This window comes from Pagrus pagrus (genome assembly GCF_965226575.1).
Source record: "Pagrus pagrus genome assembly, chromosome: 9".
NCBI classification, from domain to species: Eukaryota; Metazoa; Chordata; class Actinopteri; order Spariformes; family Sparidae; genus Pagrus; species Pagrus pagrus.
The window spans coordinates 2088293-2111925 of NC_140193.1; the positions used below are offsets into that span (position 1 = coordinate 2088293).

General features: G+C 38.7%; 1 protein-coding gene and 1 long non-coding RNA gene across 2 annotated transcripts in view; both read right to left on the reverse strand.

Moving 5' to 3' along the window:
* crfb1 (cytokine receptor family member b1) overlaps positions 1-21489 on the reverse strand; it is a gene marked incomplete at its 3' end in the record, with an annotated part of 34204 nt that extends 12715 nt beyond the window's left edge. Inside the window, exons 1-5 of the mRNA XM_084362614.1 lie at positions 21458-21489; positions 20474-20569; positions 20167-20293; positions 16821-17017; positions 16157-16317 (exon numbers count right to left, since the gene is read on the reverse strand). Coding sequence (XP_084218740.1) covers positions 16157-16317; positions 16821-17017; positions 20167-20293; positions 20474-20522 — 534 coding nt within the window. The 5' untranslated portion in view covers positions 20523-20569; positions 21458-21489. The remainder of the gene's footprint in view (positions 1-16156; positions 16318-16820; positions 17018-20166; positions 20294-20473; positions 20570-21457) is intronic.
* Positions 5808-9049, reverse strand: LOC311262640. Its single transcript, XR_014623283.1, has 4 exons — positions 8979-9049; positions 8442-8479; positions 8005-8030; positions 5808-6775 (listed from the first exon to the last, which is right to left on the reverse strand). It is a non-coding gene; the product is annotated as an uncharacterized lncRNA (long non-coding RNA).
* Positions 21490-23633: the final 2144 nt, after the last annotated feature.

A 23633-nucleotide genomic window follows, 5' to 3' on the forward strand; every position in this document is an offset into this window, starting at 1 on the left:
TTAGCCTGCTTTGCATATTCTGGGACATCCTCCTGTACATTTTCATGATCTGGCGCTCTTGCTTCCAGTTCTTCAATGCACTCCAACCTCACTACTTCAGATTCAGGTGCCAGATTACACCATTCATCAATCACACCTCTGTTCTCTTCAAACTCCTCAATTGCACTCTCAATTTCTTCACTGTTTTTTTCATATTTTTCTCTGTTTCGTTTGACAATGCGTTTGACGGACTCTGGACGGTTAGCGCCTGGTAGTTCAACACGGCCACGGTTGTAGAATGACTCATATGTGGGTAAAAAAGAAGGTTTCAGTTCATCGTCTGATCGGTAAGGAACGTACAGTTTCAGTAATGTGCCATAAAACTGCTCGGGATATTTCTCCTGCGATGTGCGGTGAAATCTGATGACAGCGGGCTTATCGTTTTCTCTCTTTTGAACATATCCCATCTCGTTCAGCAGAGGAAAAACCTTTTTACCTTTGGTCTGTTGGCCATACACAAGTCTGCAAGTTGAGGCAAAGTCTGCCATACACATCTCCTCAAACTCTAGTGTTTCAGGCCTGGCTTTGTACTTGTCTGTCAAAGATGTCATCCACACATTTACACATTCTGATGTTGTGTTTTGCAGGTCTGACATGGGGCGACTCATTTTCACTGGGTTGTCATCTGTTGGTATGAATACGACGCCACGTGAACACTTTTTCATTTTGATACCACATGCACGGGTGACACACTCCTGGGCACTGACCTCTCTCTTTTTGGAATAGGCCTGCATGATTTCTCTCATTTCATCACACTCATTGACATTTTCTCTGTTGGAGTTTTCAATTAGCGTTTTGAGATACTCACTGACAGAGTTTTCACTTTTGCAAATATATGTGCAGATGTAGTTGATCAAACTGTAATAATTCAGTATGAACTGAACATCAATATTTGCATCCCAGGCAGAAAGTAGAGCTGCGTTATATGGATTTACCCAGCAGTCTTTTGGGTCACGCCTTAGTATCACCGCATTTGATCGTTTCATCAGGTGCAGACAATTCTCATACTCGCTGAGTGTTAAATCACATCGATCCAGGAGCTGGTTTAAACTCAGGGAGGCAGTTTCAGGTTCATTCAGCAGCAAGTTCAGCGGTCTGAGCTTTTCTTTTGCTTCTGCCAGTTTTTCTGGATCATCTTTATCTCCAGGTCTTGTTATCATTGTATCTCTGGAAGGTGGTTGGGGAAAACCAAAACGACATCCAGAGCTAGCACTTTTGAAACATGTCCGTGTGTGGTTTTTGCTGTGCATCTGCACTTCTGTGACTTTCTGGTACAGGTCAGGTTGTGTAACTGGGTCGGGTAGCTGTGCAGTGATGTATTTGTTCACAAAGTCACAGATAGTTTGATCATAGTCTTCCTCAAAAACAGGAGCTCCTTCTACCCATAGCAGGCAATGTATGTGCGGGCTTCCTCTGTGCTGAAACTCAACTCGGTAAAAGAAATCAACAACTTTGCCAAGGGGTTGTGCAGGCGACAAGATCAAATCTCTGTATAAGGCCTCAACACGCTTATCAAACATGCGCATTGTAGTCACAGGATTGCTTCGCAATATGTCACACTTTGTGGACCAGTCGAGTTCATCAAAATCAACTTCCTCACCCTGCTGACGTTTTATTGCTTCAATCACCTCGGGCCAACGCATTTCTGCTGCAGAAAATGTACAAAAGAAAGTAGGAGTTCCGAGCTGTCTTATCATGGCAAACAGATCTCTCGTTGTTTTCTCCCAATAGGCTGGTGTCCCTCTCAGCGGCTGCATGAATCTGACTGCATCTTTATGTCTCACCAGTCGTTCAACCTCTCGTTTGTCTCGCAACATTCCTGACGTTATTTTGCGTCCATCTCTGGTGAAAGGTTTTCCCTTACGTAATTGAATTGTCATGCTAGATGTGGCCAAGTGTATTTCACTCACAAACTGTGCAAAGAACAAATAGTTTGTGTCTCTGGCAAAGCGATCATCAACACCTAAAAGCCTGCTTTTGAAATAACCACTGGGTGTTATTTTGATAAGTCTCTGTTCATCTAGTGTATTTTGACCAGTGGGGAACTGAACAGGGAAAGCCATGGCCTCAAGTTTAGGTGTTTTGAAAAAGCTGACTGGACTGTTTCCTTCTGCAGGGGCAACAGAGTAGATTCCTTCACTAAAACACAATATGTCCTCTGAAACATCACGTGGCTGAAGGCATGACTCTAGAGCAAGACCACCATTTGGCATGTCACCTTCTTGTTCTGGATCATCATTCTGCTCCTCTGGTTGGCTGTCATCACAAAGTTGCATGTCATTGTCCACTTCTTTTTCAGGACCATTTTCTGCCTCACACAGTGCATTTCTCTCACACATGTCAATTTCCATTAAATCATCTTCATCATAATCAACATCGTCCATGGTCGCATTAACATCATCACAATCATCATCATCTTCCTCATCGGGAAGCGTTGGGTCACACAGCTCAGCCTCATCTCTGATAGTAATGTCCTTATACTGTGGGTGAATGTGCTTGAGTTTATTCAGTGCTTGCACCAGTTTAGACCAGGTAACAGTCTGGAACAGCTGATGACCTCTGTAACACAACCGCCTCTTTAGTTTTACTCTCAGGACCTGAGACTCACTTCTCAGTCTTGGCAGAGCGTTGACAGTTTCCTCAATCTGAGATGGAACACAGACAACATTCCCTCGAATACATTGCTGTCGTCCTTTAGGAAGAGGAATAATTTTTGCAAATGGTATGCACTTGGCAATTAGATGTCTTTCCAATATGTTGAGATCACACAGTTCAGGTGGAATGTCAGTAAGCTCCAAGTTGTTAGCTACAGCAAGGCTGGGCATGGCTCCTTTTTTAAGGTGACTATGGCAGGTGTGACAAATCCACTCTGTCTTTCTCTCATCAGGAACTTTGCACTGTTCATTTCTGCAGCCTTCGTCACAAATATGAACATACTTTCCAGTCAGGCATGCTTCAACCACATCTGGATTTGTTACATATTTTGACCTTATGCAGCGTTGAACTTGGTTTGGAAATGAAGCCTTATGACACACTGTGCAACAAAATGTGGGACCAGCCGTTATTTGTGATCTGAAAACAGATATGGCCTCGTTGATTAAGGGGTTTTCAGCCTCTCTGTCACTCTCATGTGCTTGTCTTTGTATTTGTCTGTATTTCCTTGTTATTCTCATTGCACATCTTATCTTATGCATACTCCTAAATGCAAGATTGCTGTTACGCCTCTCATGCATTCGTTGTCTCATTAGTTGTTTGTGTTTTACCCTGAGGGCTTGGTCATGTTGACAACGCTGTGCAAAGTAAAATCGCTGTCTCCTATTGAATCCAACATCATTTCTGTAACGATTCATAAAGTACTGGTTCTGTTTTTCTCTGAAATCAGGATTGTGTCTGTACTGGTTCATTCTGTAGCCTTTTTGTTTCTCTCTGAATTCAGGATTAAGTCTGTACTGGTTCGTTATGTAGCCTCTTTGTTTTTCTCTGAATTCAGGATTGTTTTTGTACTGGTTTGTTATGTAGCCTCTTTGTTTTTCTCTGAATTCAGGATTGTTTTTGTACTGGTTTGTTATGTAGCCTCTTTGTTTTTCTCTGAATTCAGGATTGTTTTTGTACTGGTTTGTTATGTAGCCTCTTTGTTTTTCTCTGAATTCGGGATTGTTTCTGTACTGGTTTGTTATGAAGTCTTTTTGTTTCTGTCTGAATTTAGGATTTTCTCTATATGCAGTTGTTATATTATTTCTCTTCTTTTGCTGTAATTCAGGTTTTTTTCTATAACGGTTTCTGGAATTCGCTTCTTTTCTTTGCCTGAGTTCTTCGTCAGAATTTTGCCTGTTTGCATTCGATTTTTTCTTTGCTCTGAATGTCTTGTCAGTAGCATACTTTTCCTTTTCTTTCCTCTTTTGATTCTCCTTTCTTTGAGATACCTTCCCAGAGCACAAAAGTCTCTTCTTATATTTTCTTCTTGCCTCATTACTAATTTTTGATAGTTTATGGGAGATGTCATGTAAGGCACCATCACTCACCATTGTTTCAATTATTGGAGCAGGAGAGTTTGATTCATTTTGAAGAGCATCATGTGATGTGTCTGAATTCAAAGTGAATTGGCTCAATGGCTCTGGGTCAGTTTCCATGTCAGTGCATGCTTCATGTACAGTGTTATTGCATATATCAGTAACAACAGTGGTTAACCTTGGAGCACTCAGGCTTGCCTCCTTCTGAAGAGCATCATCCAGCACAGCAGTTGATAGAGCAGCAGTCTGAGTGGTAGGTGGACTGTGTGTGTCTGGCATGGCTCTATTCAGGTTTGTTGTGTTCACAATGTAAAACTCCACAGGCTTCAACTCGTAGGTACAGGAGGAATGTATGTCCATCATCTTGTGTTGCTTCATGAGCCTGTCAATCATGTCACTGAGATGTGAGAATGTCAGCATGACAGCTGCACCAGCCATGACCGAACCCAGGGATAAAGGCAAACCTTTGGCTGTTCTGGGGTGTGGATCAAAGAAACCGTATCTGCCTGACCTGGTTCTGAATACTGCAATACACAACGATCTCATCAGCAGCAGTGCATATTGGACCTCTGATAACAAACAGCTTAGTCCTGCCTCCAGGTCCAGATAGTCATCTACAGCTCCAGGTAAAGGTTCGCCAAACGTCCCGTATCTTGAAAGTATCTTCATGTCTGCATGAAGTCTGTGCCTGCGTGTACGAACCTTATCAGGTAGCTCATCAGTAGTCAAATGGCTGTGTTCAGGGACCCTTTTCCTGGCTTGTTTATATAACACATTACCTTTATCCAAAACAAGGTCAAGGTCTGCTCTGGTGATGTTTTCATTTTCATAGAGAAATGCAAGAAAGGTTAATGAGTTACAGGTACACTGCTGGTTCCTGAATTTGCCATATTTGAGAGAGGCCTGGCTGCGTGATGCACAGACGTGTTGTTCAGAAGGCTGCTCTGTGAGGTTCACATAGTCTGCATTGGATGGCCCTGCTACACTGAGATCTGCCTCTACAATGTCAGAATGTGAGATCTCGCGTACATCACCCGAATAGCTTACAGCATGGGAGCTAACTTTTTCTATGGGATCATTACGGTGACGTCCTCTCTTTACCATGTCGGCATAAGAGACCTGTGGCGAAGGTACATCACCTGAATGGTTTACCTGGTTAGCATTTGAAGTAGCTGATGCACTTGGGTCATTACTGTGAAGTGTCCTCTTTACAACGTCAGCATAAGAAATGTCTGGTGAGCACAATGCATCACGTTGACCTGCCTGGTTGACACTTGGAAGGTGAGATGTTGCTGACGTCATGACCTCTCCACTGCTCTGGGGACCAACACATGCTTCCTGTTCAGCAGTTGTAGCACAGTGCATCTCACCTGATCTCTGCCAGCGCATGCGCGCAGCTTGGGACTTCTTATTTCTCCTAGGCATTGTTGTAGATTCAAACCAATATTTTTTTTTAGAAAACTCTTTAGCTTGCAGAAATGGGCTAAATGTATGCTCAGCTAAAACTGAAGTTTATTTTGTTTCAGTGTTTATTCAATGCTTTAAAGCACTATCAAGAGGTATGTACTAATGCTCAAATGTGGTATTCAACTGAGAATAGTTACACTGTAGGCTAATACTTTTCAGTGACAGGAATCCAAGTCTTATTCCTTAACAAACGAAATGTGTAAGACTAGACAAATGTATTCAGGTTTATATTTAAAATATCAGTATCAAACACAGCTTCTTCAAACAACAACAACAAAACAACAGCAATAAAGTTTTTTTTATTTCAGCAGGTTTAAACAACAATAAAACACTTGAATTGATTCAAATAATGTGAGCAGGACAGAAGATGAAGTAGAATTAGATATAAGTATGGGACAACTAATGCACTGTATTATATGGTTTTACTTTTACAGTTACTCCCACTACTTCAGTAAACTCAAACTTTTCAAAAATGAAAAAACACCTGTTTGTTTTTGTTTTTTCTTGTATAAATATGGATTTACACTACAAATATTTCTTGTGTATATCGTTTTCCAAAATGTCAGTGCAATATTAAATTATCCAATATCTTCTGACAATTTATCAATGTTCAAATCAATTATTTCAAAACTTAACTTAACAATCAAATTAATTAGAAGTAATGTTACTAGTTCAAAAATCAAATGCTGGTAAATGCTTGTCAAAAGCTGATCAACGTTGTAGCTCAAATCGAATCAGGGCGATAAGGTAGTGGTAACCTGCTCCAACAGATCATGTAATGTTTTGTGAAGATGATGTGCTTGTGAAACTTGATGTCAAGTCAAAGTGTCAAGTCAAAATGTCAAGTCAAAATGTCAAGCCAAAAAGTGTCAATCCAATAATCCAATAATCCAAATCCAAATCCAATAATCCAAATCCAATAATCCAATCGACAGAAAGGGAGAGAGAGCGTGAGAGTTTGAGAACTCTCAGGGTTTCAGTGAAAGATAGAGCTTAAAGGCAGAGCGTGAGAGTTTGAGAAATCTCAGGTTTCCAGTCAAAGATAGAGATCCAACATCAATCAGGAACTGAACTCTGATTGGTACAGAAAGAGAGAGAGAGCGTGAGAGTGGAGAGACTCTCAGGGTTTCAGTCAAAGATAGAGGCTTGATAACAACAATCAGGAACTGAACCCTGATTGGTCAGAGAGAGAGAGAGAGAGCGTGAGAGTGTAGAGACTCTCAGAGTTCCAGGCAACAGATAGAAAATCAGCAAGGCACCTGTAAGACAAAATGGGAAAATCAATAAGACTGCTGTTGAAATATAAGGAATAAAATACTCAAGTAGCTTCTACCCTGAGCTAAACATGAAATGTGAAAACCAGTAGTCATGAAATGCATCAGTTCATTAGGGCTTGTCTTGAGGTTTCTTTTCCACTACAATTTCACAACAGTGTGTTGAAGCAGCTGCTGTAGCCAATAGGTTTAGAAAGTGTGTGCTTATGGTCAAATCACTACAGAGTGCCAACCCTGATATAGTGTATGTCAAAATCTGAGCCATGAATGACATTACTGCAGTAGCAGCCCAGCCATACAGTGCTGAGCTGTGTGTGCGTGAGAGAGACACACAACAGTTTGTCTGAGTCAGGTGAGTGTCTTTGTGCTCGTTTGTGAGCGAGTGTGACAGAGAGATAGTGCCTGGATGCAAGCTACAAATGTGTTTATAAAAATTCAGTGCAAAGACGATACAAGCATTTCATAAAAACGCTGATCAAGTCTCTCTCTCTCTCTCTATCCGTGTCCATGAATAACAATTTATAACTAAATACATTTAAAAGAATGCTTGCATTTTTCCGTACTATTTGATTCTTTTCAAAATTACATAAACTCGCTCAACACAGAATGTTATGGATCAAACTATCATGGACTTCATACAATTACACAATTATTAAGCTATGGTTTTGTGTCTTGTGCTGCAAAACTCTAATCAGATCAGCACGTAGCACCAGTGAAAAAAAAAGTTAAGTTACAGGCCTGCTACTTTTAAAAATTAATTTATAGATTTGAATTTACATGTTGTGTAGATTTGTCAGTCTGTTTAAATAAAAGTTCTTGTGACATATAAAATGCAGTTTTGGTCACAACTGATAATTCAGCCCACTGTATAGAAAATGCGGAGATATATCTAGCCTGTGTTGACAATCAGCCTGAAAATACCATGACAGGAATTTTGGTCCATAATGCCGAGCCTTAGTATACAGCTAGAGACAGCCAGAAGAAGTATGGAGACAGAAAGATATGATGTTTACTTTCTTCTCAAAAAATCTGTGGGTCACATCTCATATGTATCCAGATCAAATTGTTTTTCAGAGTGTTTAATTTATTATTGATTATATAAAGTGTGTACGTGATTCCCATCAACAAAGTTTATTTGAATGGGGACTCATCCTAAATTGTAAACCCATGAAATATCAGTTTAAAACAATCATAATGTCTCTGTGTTCTCTTACGCTTCAGAGTTTGCAGGAGTCACAGGCTGGCAGGAATCCAACGAAGTTCAGTTGAGTGAGGGAGAGAGAGAAATTGAGATTTTCAATTCTAAAGAAAACCAACCTCACAACTCATTTCAATTAAGAACATTAATACTGCTCCATACAGTGCTGAGCTGTGTGTGTATGTGAGAGACAGAACTGTTTGTTTTATGAGTAAGTAATTACTCTTATATGCAGCAATTGCTAAAGTAATTCAATTACTTTTGAGAGAAGCGACTGTTACTATTAATTTAAAGTAATTTGCCCAATTTTTTTTATTTTGAGACATAAATTAAAACACTAAAGAAATCACAAAATATATAAATCATGTGTGAATCCAAACAACATTAAACAGTTTGAGATACTAAACTGTGTTACTGTCAATTTATGTAGGCTGTTGCAGCTTCCATACTTACCAGGTAAAAACGCAGGGCTCGGTCAATGTCCTCTATATCTATGAGAGGAAACATATATTAGTTTAACTAAATACTTCTCCATCAGCTCTGTGTATACTTGAATTTATCATTTTGTTGGTATTAAGGTCACACTGCTTCTCCGTTCTGTTAGTTTGGGTTGGAGTTACGTGCACGTGCGCACACAATTTTGTGGCAAAACTGGATGTGCTTGGTGTCATATGATCTATCATGTTTATTGCAACTTGGGCAGGACATTGAGCAAGACTACAGTGTGGTTGGGACGCCAGAAGGAGTGTGGAAGACAGACAGAGATGATTAGTTTGTTCTCAGAAAACCAGCAGGTCTCGTATTATTTCAATTGAGATCACATTGATTATTATTTTCTGGGTACTGAATTTTCAATGTATGGATGTAATTCCTGTCATCAAAGATTTTGGATGGGAAGTCAATCCAAACTACAAAACAACTCACATATCAGTTTGGTGACAGTCGTAACAAGCATAATGTGTGTGTGTGTGTGTGTGTGTGTGTACTTACACTGTAGAGTCAGCACAGGACATCAGCAGGAACACGAGGAGAATCAGCGGTTTGGGGGGAGTGGAGGGGGGAGAGAAAGAAGTCAAGAGTTTCAGTTAACTTCAGAAAACCAGCAGGGCTCGACAATATAAAAGGCCCGGTGGCCCGGACGTACTTTTAAAACCGTCAGGGCCACCAGAACGCTTTTATATTTATGATGCATACAGGCAGGAGATGTGGGTTGTGAGGCTTTTTAATGCTTGTTTATATGAGGAATTCTCCACTCTACAAGGGCCATGTGGCAGAAAGGGCTAGTGGCTTTGACCCTCATGAAAAAAGCGCTTCACATCAGGTCTGCCTGAAGAGGAAGAAGTCAGAGAGTACTCAGTACTGCAGTATTAAAATAAATGTCATTAAATCAAATTGTTCTTTTTCATTATTATGGGGATCGATGCCTGGGCCAGTGGTTACAATGGTGGGGCCAGTGATCTTCAAAAGCCACTGGCTCTTTCCCTTATTGTCTACCCCTGACCAGTGTCACAGCTCATTTGAATTGATAAGTGTTGATAGGCAATTACTCATGTAAGCAATCAGTAGTATCTGCAGAGAGGCAGCTACATATCATAGTATGATATAATTGTAGTAATAGTAATACTGTAATACAGTATATTATTATCCTACTTTTTTGTCACTCAAATTAAGGTTGCTTGTGACAAAAGCTGTAGCCTTTGGTTTATAACTTGCACAACCGACAACAAATTAGCCAGCCACATAGAAACACATTTAAAACTAAATGATACATGACTACATATCAGTTTGGTGACAGTCATAACAAACATAATGTGTGTGTGTGTGTTTGTACTCACACTGTAGAGTCAGCACAGGACATCAGCAGGAACACGAGGAGGGTCAGCAGTTTCGGGGGGGGGGGGGAAGATGAGAGTTTCAGTTTACTTCAGAAAACCAGTGTCACAGCTCATTTGAATTTATTGTCATTACTCATGTAACCAATCAAATAGTGGTTGGGCATCAGAGTAGTGTCTGCAGAGAGGCAGCTACATATTATAGTATGATATAATACAGTAGTAGTAATAGTAATACTGTAATACAGTATATTATTGTCCTACTTTTTTGTCACTCAAATTAAGGTTGCTTGTGACAAAAAGCTGTAGCCTTTGGTTTCTAACTTGCAGAACGGACAACAAATAAGCCAGCTACATAGAAACAGGTTTAAAACTAAATGAAAAGTTATCTGTAAACTAAAAAAAAATATATGATTAAAATAAATGGGACAATGCTCTGAACTAAAAACTGCTGTTAGTACATGGGCTGTTGGTTGTCTTAGCCAAATACACTGGGCCTCTGCTATTAACTGCAGCTAACTGACGTTGGCTCTCCTTTCATAACTCCTTCACGCACTCGTCACTTAACTTGGTTAGCGTTAGCGGTTATGCTAGCAACGCTACCATCAAGTTATCTGTAAACTGAAATAATTATATTTTTAAAATAAATGGGACAAGGCTCTGAACTGAAAACTGTAGTTAGTACGTTGGTTGTCTTAGCCAAATACACTGGGCCTCTGCTATTAATTGCAGCTAACTGACGTCGGCTCTCCTTTCATAACTCCTTCACGCGCTAGTCCGTTAACTTGGTTAGCGTTAGCGGTTATGCTAGCAACGTTACCATCGGGTAGCCAACAATAAAGGCTTTGCCGAACAAGAAAAACTCTGCGCCCATAAATTCATGTTTACTCCCGTTTGAATTAAACACCACTCTTAATGTACTTCTGAAACAATAAACCTGTATTTGGACCGTTCATCACTGCCGGCCGTGTGAAGCAGACTTACCTGTCAGACAGCATACAGCGACTGACGGAAGATCCGGCTGCTGCGTCAACTTGATTGAGGCGTTCAGGTGACACTCGGAAATTCTGGCGTTATATATCTCATAGAGACAAATCTTAATGTATTGTACTTAATGCCGAATTTGAAAGAAGGCACCAATGAGTTAAAATTTGTCATAGGTGTTCCAAAAACTTGATTAAGCTTCTCCTCATGATGCAACAACTCTTAAAATCACTCGATTTGTAAGGGAGTCTGGGATATTGCCGTTACTATTGACATTCATCACTTCATTATGTGGTCCATATCCATGCCTTACACACACACACACACAGCCAACTTCTAGTAGTGGTGGTCGTACAAGTACTACTAGTAGTAGTAGTAGAAGTACTTGTAAGAGACAAGTAGTAGTAGTAGTAGTACAAGTAGCAGTATAAGTTGTGGTGGTAGTAGTACAAGTAGTAGTAGTACAAGTAGTAGTTGTAGTACAAGTAGCAGTATTAGTTGTGGTGGTAGTAGTACAAGTAGTAGTTGAAGTAGTAGTAGTACAAGTAACAGTTGAAGTAGTAATAGTAGAAGAACTACTAGCTGAACGTATGCTGAAGCAGTAGCAGAACAAAAGTTGAAAATGTTCCCATGAGATTGAATTTAGCAGAAAAAGCTGGCTGAAAGGCTAAAAAGTACAGTCTCAAAAAGCTGAAGATTTGGAAAGCCTAACGATTTCTCTAGCTGAACATATGCAGGAGCAGAAAAGCTGAAAAGGCAGAAAGCTGAAGACTTGAAAATGCTAAAAAAGGTTGAAAAGCTGAAAAGTATAAGGCTGAAAGACCATAAAAAGCTGAACATTTTGATAGTTGAACAGTTTCTATAGCTGAACATGAAGCTGAATATTTGAAAAAGCTGAAAAGGCAGAAAGCTGAATATTTGAAAAAGCTGAAAAGGTTGAAAAGCTAAAAAGTACAAGGTTGAATGGTCTTAAAAAGCTGAATATTTTAAAAGCTGAACAGTTTCTCTAGCTGAACATGAAGCTGAATATTTGAAAAAGCTGAAAAGGTTGAATAGCTGAAAGTAATAGGCTGAAAGAGCTTAAAAAGCTGAACAGTTTGACAGCCAAACAGTTTCTGTAGCTGCACAGATGCTGGAGCAGTAGCAGAACCAAAGTTGAAAATGTCCCCATAAGAATGAATGGGAAAACACCTCCATAACACCTGCAGGTTTAGAAAAAAGTGTAATGGTTATGGCCAAAATATGTATACAGTGAGTAACAGGAGACATTGCTGAACCATGTGATGTCTTTTTTATTTCTGTAGAGTGAAAAATGAGGGCACAACAGCGAGAGACAAAACTGGTACCATCTGCTCCACTCCAGAAATTTAGGCTCAAAGTTAACACTGCGGCTTATGGGGGAGTTGCTGGAGTGCTTGTCACTCGAGGGCTTCTACAGTCAAAAGTTTAAGTCCTACATCTGAAATAAGACCATTATCTGAAAGCCAACAAGATTTCCTACATTTCTATGTATATATTGTCTATGTGAAGTAAAAGATGTGGGACCCAAATCAAGCTGAAGAGAGTTTTTTCTAAAGTTTTTGCAGCTGCTCTCCACTCTCCACGATGATGTCACCCACTCTAGCTCACGCAATACACACCCATTATAAACCCAGAAGACGAGCTAAAAGTCCTTCAAACTAAAACTGTAATAATTTCAAAACCGTAAAAGATTTTAAAATTTTGAAAAACAAATTCAATAGTTCAAGGTCTTGTGACTATTTTAAAGTTGGAACGGTGTATCTAGCTCAAAGTATGAGGGAGCAGAAGAGGTTGAAAGTGGATGAGTTTTGAAGAGGATTTGAAGATTTTCCCATTTGCTTCCATATTAAATTTTTTTTTGAAAAAGCTGAATATTTGAAAAAGTTGAAAAGCTAAAAAGCTGAAAAGAACAAGGCTGAAAGAGCTTAAAAAGCTGAACATTTTGATAGTTGAACGGTTTCTATAGCTGAACGTATGCTGAAGTAGTAGCAGAATGAAATTTGAAAAAATCCCCATAAGAATGAATGGGAAAAAATTTTGGTTTTAGTTTTGAAAAAGCTGAATATTTGAAAAAGTTGAAAAGTTAAAAAGCTGAAAAGAACAAGGCTGACAGAGCATAAATAGCTGAACATTTTGATAGTTGAACGGTTTCTATAGCTGAACGTATGCTGAAGATGTAGCAGAATGAAATTTGAGAAATTCCCCATAAGGATGAATGGGAAAAATTTGGCAGAAAAAGCTGAATATTTCCAAAAGTATGAAAGATAGAAAAATGAAAAATAGAGGCAGTAATGTCCTTAACGAGCTGAACATTTTGATGGTTGAATGGTTTCTGTAGCTCAAAATTTGAAAGAGTAGAAGAGAGCTGAAAAACGTACGGAAGCTGGAATAATAATAATAACTAGAAAAATTTGTATTTCCTACGAAAATACAGTGTGAATGCTGAAAGCTGAAGTGATTTTGGAAATCTGCTGAATCGTAGTACTGGAAAACACTGGAATTTTTCAAAGCTGAAAAGGCAGAAAAGGTGAAAAGGAATAGGTCGAATGGGTTGGAAAAGCTGAAGATTTTGAAAGTTGAACAGTTTCTAAGGTGAATATTTTGATAGTTTAACAGTTTCTCTAGCTGAACATCAAGCTGAATATTTGAAAAGGTTGAAAAGCTGAAAAGGTTGAAAAGTTGAAAAAGTTGAAAAGCTGAAATGGTTGAAAAGCTGAAAAGGTTGAAAAGCTGAAAAGTAATAGGTTGAAAGAGCTTAAAAAGCTGAATATTTTAATAGCTGAACAGTTTCTCTAGCTGAACATAAAGCTGAATATTTTAAAAGTTGAACAGTTTCTCTAGCTGAACATAAAGCTGAATATTTTGATATTTTAACAGTTTCTCTAGCTGGACATAACGCTGAAGATTTTGATAGATGAACGGTTTCTATAGCTGAACATAAAGCTGAATGTTTTGATAGTTGAACAGTTTCTCTAGCTGAACATAAAGCTGAATATTTTTTCTCTAGCTGAACATTAAGCTGAATATTTTAAAAGTTGAACAGTTTCTCTAGCTGAACATAAAGCTGAATATTTTAAAAGTTGAACAGTTTCTCTAGCTGAACATAAAGCTGAATATTTTAAAAGTTGAACAGTTTCTCTAGCTGAACATGAAGCTGAATATTTTGATAGTTGAACAGTTACTCTAGGTGAACATGAAGCTGAAGATTTTAATAGCTGAAAAGTTTCTCTAGCTGAACATGAAGCTGAATACTTGAAAAAGCTGAAAAGGCAGAAAGCTGAATATTTGAAAAGGTTGACAAGCTGAAAAGTAATAGGCTGAAAGAGCTTAAAAAGCTGAACATTTTGATAATTGAACGGTTTCTATGGCTGTACATGAAGCTGAATATTTGAAAAAGCTGAAAAGGCAGAAAGCTGAATATTTGAAAAAGCTGAAAAGGTTGACAAGCTGAAAAGTAATAGGCTGAAAGAGCTTAAAAAGTTGAACAGTTTGATAGTTGGATGGTTTCTATAGCTGAACATAAAGCTGAATATTTGAAAAAGCTGAAAAGGTTGAAAAGCTGAAAGTAATAGGCTGAAAGAGCTTAAAAAGCTGAACAGTTTGACAGCCAAACAGTTTCAGTAGCTGCACAGATGCTGGAGCAGTAGCAGAACCAAAGTTGAAAATGTCCCCATAAGAATGAATGGGAAAACACCTCCCAAACACCTGCAGGTTGAGAAAAAAGTGTAATGGTTATGGACAAAATATGTATACAGTGAGTAACAGGAGACATTGCTGAACTCTGTGATGTGTTTTTTATTTCTGTAGAGTGAAAAATGAGGGAGCCAGAGCGAGAGACAAAACCGGTACCGTCTGCTCTCCTCCAGAAATTTAGGCTCAAATTTAACATTGCGGCTTATGGGGGAGTTGCTGGAGTTCTTGTCGCTCTAGGGCTTCTACAGCCAAAAGTTTAAGACGCACATCTGAAATAAGGTGATCATATGAAAGCCAACACGATTTCCTACATTTCTATGTATATATTGTCTATGTGAAGTAAAAGCTGTGGGACCCAAATCAAGCTGAAGAGAGTTTTTTCAAAAGTTTTTGCAGCTGCTCTCCACTCTAGCGATGATGTTCCGCACTCTAGCTCACGCAATACACACCCATTATAAACCCAGAAGACGAGCTAAAAATTTTTCAAACTAAAACTGTGATATTTTCAAAACCATAAAAGATTTTCAAAAACTGAACACATGCCCAATAGTTCAAGGTCTTGTGAATATTTTAAAGTTGGAATGGTGTCTCTAGCTCAAAGTATGAGAGAGCAGAAGAGGTTGAAAGTGGATGAGTTTTGAAGAGGATTTGAAGATTTTCCCATTTGCTTCCATATTAAATTTTTTTTTGAAAAAGCTGAATATTTGAAAAAGTTGAAAAGCTAAAAAGCTGAAAAGAAGAAGGCTGAAAGAGCTTAAAAAGCTGAACATTTTGATAGTTGAACGGTTTCTATAGCTGAACGTATGCTGAAGTAGTAGCAGAATGAAATTTGAAAAAATCCCCATAAGGATGAATGGGAAAAAATTTTGGTTTTAGTTTTGAAAAAGCTGAATATTTGAAAAAGTTGAAAAGCTAAAAAGCTGAAAAGAAGAAGGCTGAAAGAGCTTAAAAAGCTGAACATTTTGATAGTTGAACGGTTTCTATAGCTGAACGTATGCTGAAGTAGTAGCAGAGTGAAATTTGAAAAAATCCCCATAAGGATGAATGGGGAAAATTTTGCAGAAAAAGCTGAATATCTCCAAAAGTATAAAAGATAGAAATACCAAAAATACAAGCAGTAATGTCCTTAACAAGCTGCACATTTTGATAGTTGAATGGTTTCTATAGCTAAAAATGTGTAGGAGGAGATAGGTGCTGAAAAACGTACGGAAGCTGGAATAATAATAATAATAACTTTAATAAATTCCGGAAGAACAATAGTGTGAATGCTTTGAAGCATTCACACTAATAATAACTTTAATAAATTCCAGAAGAACAATAGTGTGAATGCTTTGGAGCATTCACACTAATTACTTGACTCATTATGATGATGATGATTCATCTGAATCTTGGTTTCATTCAATCTTTTCAAGAAGCGAGACAACACCTGTGGGATCATGACAGAAACAGGATTTTCCTTCAGGTTAACTCCGGTGACCACTTTAAGAATAAATGATCAGACTGTGTTGAGTTTTACCTGAAAGCTGATGATCCTGCTTTGACAGGTCAAAGTGTCTGTTGTCATCACCAACAGTACAGTTCATAATATATCAGGAGAAATCTGCGCTGTGTCACAGGAGTAAAACATGGATTTCTTACCTCTTCTCCATCACGCTTCTTCCACCGGATTTTGTATGATGCCATGTAAAATGAATGGATATCAGTGACCCCTGAGTTCCTGCCGGGCTCTGGCAGTGAAATGTTGACTTGGATGCAGTGGCCACATCCAGCCAATGAGAGTGTCGGAGCACCTATTTTAGCTTGGAACAAAAAGAAAAGTCTTTTTAAACTCAGGAACATTTCTGTTTGATCGTTCAGCACTCAGCTTATACTTTGATTAATGCTTTATGTGTAAAGATGAAGATAAAAAACATCTGTATTAACTTTGGTTCAGCTGCGAATGTGGCGCTGCTTCTTCCTGAGGAAGGATTCTTACTTTAATCTCAGGACTTTGAAAAAGTCTGAATTCTGAGTTCAAATTCAAAATAGTTTGAACCCAAAAAAATTTTTTCCAGTGGCCCTAATCCTCTTCTGTAATGATGAGATAAACAGTGGAGGCTCTAAGTCTTCAGTCGAGCGCTGTATAGTCATTGCAAAAGACAGGAAAACAAGACAACAAAAAAATGGAGAAAACATATTTCTGTTCTTTTCGTCTAATAAAAAGGTCACAGTCTCCTCGTCGCTCACACAGATCAGACGGTGCAGCCATTCGTTAACTTCAAGCAGCAAGCATGCGTCTCAAGAGACGCTCATGTGTACGTACTGTCTGTGGATGGGTTGAAATTTATTGCGGCAGAGTCAGGAGACCTGGCGCGGTTGTAGGACGCCCGGACAGTCAGGTTATATTTCTCACTGGGCTCTTGAAGGACCAGCTTCACCGATGTTTTATTTGTCTTTGAAAGACGTTTCACTTTCCATTTCACTGTCCATTCCGTTCCGTTCTTTTCCTCCTGATCAACCCTAAGAGAAACAGAGCAGGTGACACACTGTTACTGGACAACAAGGCGTTGATACACAAACAACACTAGTTAGTAGGGGGGAAGGCCCAAACCACACCTGAAGCCTAACTCAATGTATATCTACGTATAGTCACGTCCCCCTGATAATATTCAGTTATAGAGCTGGCTTGGTCTGGAGGAGGAGGAGGAAGAGGAGGAGGAGGAGAAGAAGGAGATGAAGAAGGAGAAGGAGGAGAAGAAGAAACAGAAGAAGGAGGAGGAGGAGGAGGAGAAGCTGCCAACATTAACACGATTTCACCATTTATACTAAATTTATGAAAGAAGACAGTAAACATGTCAAATTTTACACTTACAGTAAACAGTCACCAGTTTGGACTACTTCTTTCGTGCCCCTGGAGAAAGTCCCCAGACTCCCTTCAATTATTTGGGCCTTTTTGTAAATTCGGCAAATGTTCTACATGAAGAGACTTTTGTTTGTTGTGTGAAATACATCGTGCCCGTTGTGTCCCAGTGATGTACGTGTTTTTTTGCATATCAAGTGAGATCCAATCACAAGTGGTCACGAGAGATGCGTGTCATTGCCGGTGGGAGCAGATGCCCACTCGTGGTCGCTTTACTCAGGATGGATGTTGATACTTCATAAAGTATACGTATATTCCACAATATAGTACAGGATTGAATACGTAGTACATAACATTTATTATTCGTTAGATCTTTTCAAAGTATTTGTTGACAGGGAGAAAATGGTGAAATAAAGCTTGTCCTGTCCTTTAAGCAGTGAAGACTTCACCTGATTATCAAAACACACATCAGACCCAAGTTTAACCCAGTAATGAAATTAATCATGTGTATTCCCGAGAACAATTAAATGAAATCTGCAGCTTCCTAATGACTGTCAAAACAAAAGATCAGGTCATGTGAAACTGAACCCACCCATCCCTATTGCTTTTTATAAGACTGGTTGAATCATCGGTTCCTTTTAAAGCCTCGGCCGGCCTCTCTGTGGTCACAGCTGCATCGCATGCACACTGACGTGCCACACTACAGGCTGGAAACAAAACAGCGCAGTGAAACAGCGCCTCGGCCACGGTCATCGAAAGCAGAAGAGTGAGAAAAAAGTTCCCCGCAACAGTCAGATATTCCACCAAAGGAGACGCTCCAGTGAAGCCACAGATTGTCAGACAGATGCACTGAGTGAAAACGTGACTGAAGTAAAGGTCGCGGTTGATCCTGGGGGCTGATATAACACGACAAATTCACACGATGCATATCAAACATATTCATGAATGACATTTATTGTGATATATTTACACGTATTCTGGCTTTTTCCTCATGAAAAGGCAAGAAAAGATTATAATAAATCAAGTATCCTACAACTTTTTAATCTTTAAGTGTGTCACGATGTCAGTAAGACTGCAGGATAAAGTTAACATCAAACTGTGATGATAAAACTTTCTTTCTTGGAAATACTGGAATACAGTTTGTTGCAGTGGCCCCAATCCTATTCAATACATTCACAACATACCAAGCTACAAGGTAAATGTATTGTTAGTTTTTACAACAAGGGTTTTAAGAAAATGAACCAATGTTAAAGTCCATGAGTCCTGCTACGCTTAGGATGAGCTCAGGAGTCTCGCGGCCTGGTTAGAGTTATTCTGGGGACCGAGGCTGCGCCACAACCAAATTACATGTAAATCTGTGAATCTGCATTTCAATCCTTGTTGTGGAAACTAAAGTCACACTTGATGTTTATCGATAGATCTGTCTCTTATCTCCTCTCAGCGGTAATAAAAAAAAAAGGGAAAGTTGTTTTAACAAAGATCCTCTCTGCTTGAACAATGCGAGCACTCATAACTAACCTGGCTGTCTTATCTCTCTCTCTCTGCTTTATCCGGGACAAGATACGAGGATGCTTTGATTTAAGGTGTCTGCACACGGAAGGACAAACTGACATGGACATAAATCACCCGACAACATATTTTACTACGTATTATATATAAATAAGAAGAAAACAAAGTAATAATGTGAGCAGTCAGAGAGTCCTGTACACATACTGGTAGTCTCGAGGTTTAAAGTGCCAACCCTGAACCAGAACGTCCAGCTGGGGACCAATTCTGCATTTTGTTCCCCATCTCACTTTCCTTTCACTTCCTGTTATCTCTCCACTGTCTCTATAATAAAAAACAACAGAAGCTGTCCCCGACGACATGTTACAAATCTGAGGACATGTATTTCTGGGTTTTGACAAAGCAACCTCCTCTCAGGGGTCCGCTTATCGGCTGGTTCTGGAGCTTTAATCAAAAGGTCTTCATCACCAGACGAGGTTTGCTCAGTCGTCATGGAAATACAGATGATCACACTTTCCATTGTTCGGAAATCGTTTAGGATTTCTCAAGATGATGAAATTTTGTGGACTTGAATGGAAACTGTTGCCAACTGATGTTTCCAGAAACTCTCAGATAACATTGTTCTCACCGAAGTAAAGACTGAATCTGAGAGAGTGTGTCTGAAACTGTTCTGATACCACCTGATACAGAATCCACATTCAGTGGTACCAAAAAGTCATAAAAAAACAGATCTACATTTGTATTTTGAAACCCACAAACGTGTTGGGATGTGTTCAGTGTGCAGCTTGAAATTATCCTTTTTTAACATCTATATAATTTTTAATATGCTCATTTATTTAATAAGATATATATTTTAGCTGATGTATTGAGCTTCTTGTGATTTAGAGTTAATTTGTATATTGAAATGTTAGATTTTTTTTTCTATAGTTTTATTCTTTGCATCTTAATAAAAACGATAATATATATGTTTCAAAGAAAAAGTCAAACTTTCTACTCATAAGAAACTCTACAAGGACGTTTAAAGAAAGAAAGAAGGAAAGAAAGAAGGAAAAACTGTCTTAAATTGGCTAAATTTGTAATGTAATTTGGTTGGGCAGATAACAATGCTTGGTGCTACAGACGCATCCTGTTTAGGTTTGATACTCTGCCACAGGAAACACCGAACTCGTTGAGTAAGCTCAAACTCCACAGAAAACAGTCTGATGGGCCATTTTTCTGCTACCCAAAGAGGAAATGCCATCAGGCTGAGCGTGGCAGGAAATAGAGAGCAGCCAACAAGATGGTGGACGGGGGGGGGAATTACCTGGTGATCCTGCGGACCTCGTACTTTGCTCCTGGTGGGGTGCCGGGCCCGGGGTCCCAACGCAAGACATGGTGGAAGTTGACAGACTTGATGAAAAGATTCACCGGAGCAGGAAGGGAAGTGAGCGCTGCGAGGACAAATGCACAGACACGTGACGCAGTCATAAGGTTAACAGACACACCTGGCAGGTGATCCGTGTCAGCAGCTTTGATAAGAGCGTGTGGGCGTGTCGAGGAGAAGAAAGGTATCTGAGGTATTTAAGAAACGAATCAACTTCTCAGGTGTCGAGTGACTTGTGTGTACTCACCAGAATCAAGCAGTGACGTTAGACAGAGGAGAAGAGGCAAACAGTTCATCCTTCTGTACTCGTGAAGCACCAGGTGCTAGACTGCATTGTTACTGTCTGAAAAACAAGAAAACATAAAGCGTGCACACATTCACTGGAGAGAATACTTTTTAATTCATTAATATTTTGTTTGCTTTTTTAAAAAAACAGCTATTTTCTCTATTTTCACATGTTTTATTGATTATAAAACAGACTCTAAAGGAGCATTATGTAGTTTTGGAGAATAAATTCAAACCATAAGTGAATAAACAAGCTGCTCTCAGAGGAAAATAAGCTCTCAGAACACTGTTTGAAGCTAGAAAGGTGGCAGGGTCCGCCACATAGAAACCTTTAAGGTCAGCTTGTTTATTCAGTCATGAAAACAGAGAGTTTGTGCATTTAGTTTGTTTATGCAGGAAAAAAAAAATCAGCCAATGAAGATCTTTCTCCTCTCATTAACATTTCTTCAACAAAACGACAGACTGCTCCTTTAAAATATCAGCTCTCTCATGTTTTATTGATTATATAACAGGTTTCACTCACTCTTTCTGTTAAAGCTCACACAATTAAATACAGAATAAGATGAATGTGAATATGAACATCTTCATGCTAATTTAGTCATTTTTGAGCAGTTATATAATCAGCCTTCTCTTTTTTTCTAATAAAGTTGATTTTTTTTTAAAGATAGCTGACTGACACTTGACTCTGACATGAATAAAAACATTAAACTGACACAAAACACACATATTGAGGAGATGAAGGCGCTGCTGACGAGCCTGTCGCTCACATTAGCTTATTAACATTAATAACAACATGTCAGTGTCCAGTTAGCTGACACATTAAAGTGACACATTAAAACACGTTTCTGACCGTGTGGACCGACACAAAGTGTTGTTAGCTGACTGCTAACACGACAAACACACGTCCCGGTGGTTAAACAAAGCGTCCGCAGACTCACACACTCACCGTCCGCCCCTCGACGTCCCTGAGCAGGAAAACTGAAGTCCTCCGTGTGGAGCTCCGAGCTCAGAGTCCGACCGCCTGACGTCCCTGCGTCATGACGACATCTGAGCGCTCTGACGTCACACTGCATGACAGAGAGAGAGAGAGAGAGAGAGAGGCCGCTCCTTCATGCTCGCCTTCAAAATAAAAGCACGCGAATACTGAATAATTCATTAAATCCAGTTGAACTTGATCTCAGGTCCAAATCAGTGTAGAGTGATAAGAGCGGAAAGTGACCAGCCATCAGAAATGTGCTAAAAACAACAACAACAACTATTAATCATGGTTGATCCAAAGTACCAAAAGATCAGATATCATGAAGTAAACTGATGATAAACTGGAGAAGCTGTGGGATTAAATAAGTGTTTACTTCTTGTTAATGGAAAACACTTTGTAACATGTGTTTCATTTTATTTTGCTTATTTGTCGAACTTATTTAACTTTTAACTTTTTATCTTTTTGTTTTGTTTTGTTTTCACATGAATAAATATGCATTCATTCATTCATCCATTAATTCATCAATTCATAAGGTGCTAAAATATTACTTTGGTGAAATGTAATATTTTATAATATTTTATATTAAATGTACTTTTGTATATAAAAGTAGTAGCATATATGATTTATTCTTATTTTTCTGTGCTTTAAATTATTCTTATGCTTTAAAAAGTGAGTGAAGTGTATTAGCTAGATTTAGCTATAGAATCATTAAAACATGAGAAAATATTATCACCTAAACAGACAAAATAAAGAAATCAAGTGGTGCCTGGTGGAGTCCAGAAGGATGAATATGAATATTACTTGAGTAACATTTTCTGATATTAAATGTACGATAGTATCAAACGTAAAAGTAGCCTAAAGATACTAAAATTATATATTAAAAATACATATCAATATCATGGTTTATTACACTGATTTACTCGTATTTTTCTGTGCTATAAATGTTAATACACATTTTCACAATACACAAATTCTGATTCAAATACGTGAGCTTCAACAAAATGTCGGTTCTCATGCTTAAAAAGTGAGTGAAGTCTATTATATCGTCATTAAAACATTAATCATTCTTTCCAGAACATGCTTTAAACTTTCTGTTATATATCCGATATGTATATACAATTTTGAATCGATTTAACATAAAAAATAACTTTTTTATGTTAAATTCCTCAACATTATAAATATATTTAACTTGCACTTCTCCATCTCAGCAGCTCGTTCGCTTCATCATCATCTGCCTCCTGAATCCTTTTTATTTGCGTTTCTCAGCCACAAGTGGGCAGTAAAGAGCTGTTTTAACACCAACTGTACACAAACGCATCATGTGCACACAGCAAATGTTACCTCCTCAGAGAAACTCATGTTTCCTACATCATTCAAACAGGATGCCTCTCCTGCTTTCCCTGGAAAACCTTGCTTTTATTGTGAAGGCTTCCTGTGTGGGTGCACTTGCCAAACGTCACTCTGTACTTTCCAGGCTGAGCTGGCTGGATTTCTCTTTTTGTTGGTTCGTGCACCACCAGAGGGTGATGAGAGGAAAGATAAAAACCCGACAGCTCTCTGCGGCGTCCTGCGATCTGCTGAAGGACTGAATGAGAAAATCAATCTGGAATAATCCCTCGAGGACTTTAACAGCACAAACTTGCATTTAAAACATGGCAGCAGCATTATTCCTACAAATATCATAAACTTCCAAAAAAGTCAAGAATATACGAGAAAAAAAACAAAAATCTAAGGGAGTAAAACCTCAGAAAATATCTGTGATTATTAAAATTAATTCACCTGGAAAAATGACAAATTTACAAGAAATAAGAGGAATATCGTCTGAGACTTTAAAATTTAAATCTACAAGAACAAACCTCAGATAATATCTGAGATCATGAAGCCACAATTCAAAAATCACACATTTACATGAAGAAAAGATTTTCTCAGAGATTAAAACGTTATAATTGTCAATATGAGCAGATTTATTGTGATGTTCATCTTGTTTACGAGCTTCTCTGAGCCCAGTTGGCTCCATGTTGGTGTTGGTTCTGGTGCTGATGATGTAGTTCACTGAGCGCTTTAACACAAAACTACATGAGGTTTGACTTTAATACAACAAACTGACAAACATCACGTGACTCATGACCCAGTTCAACTGGAT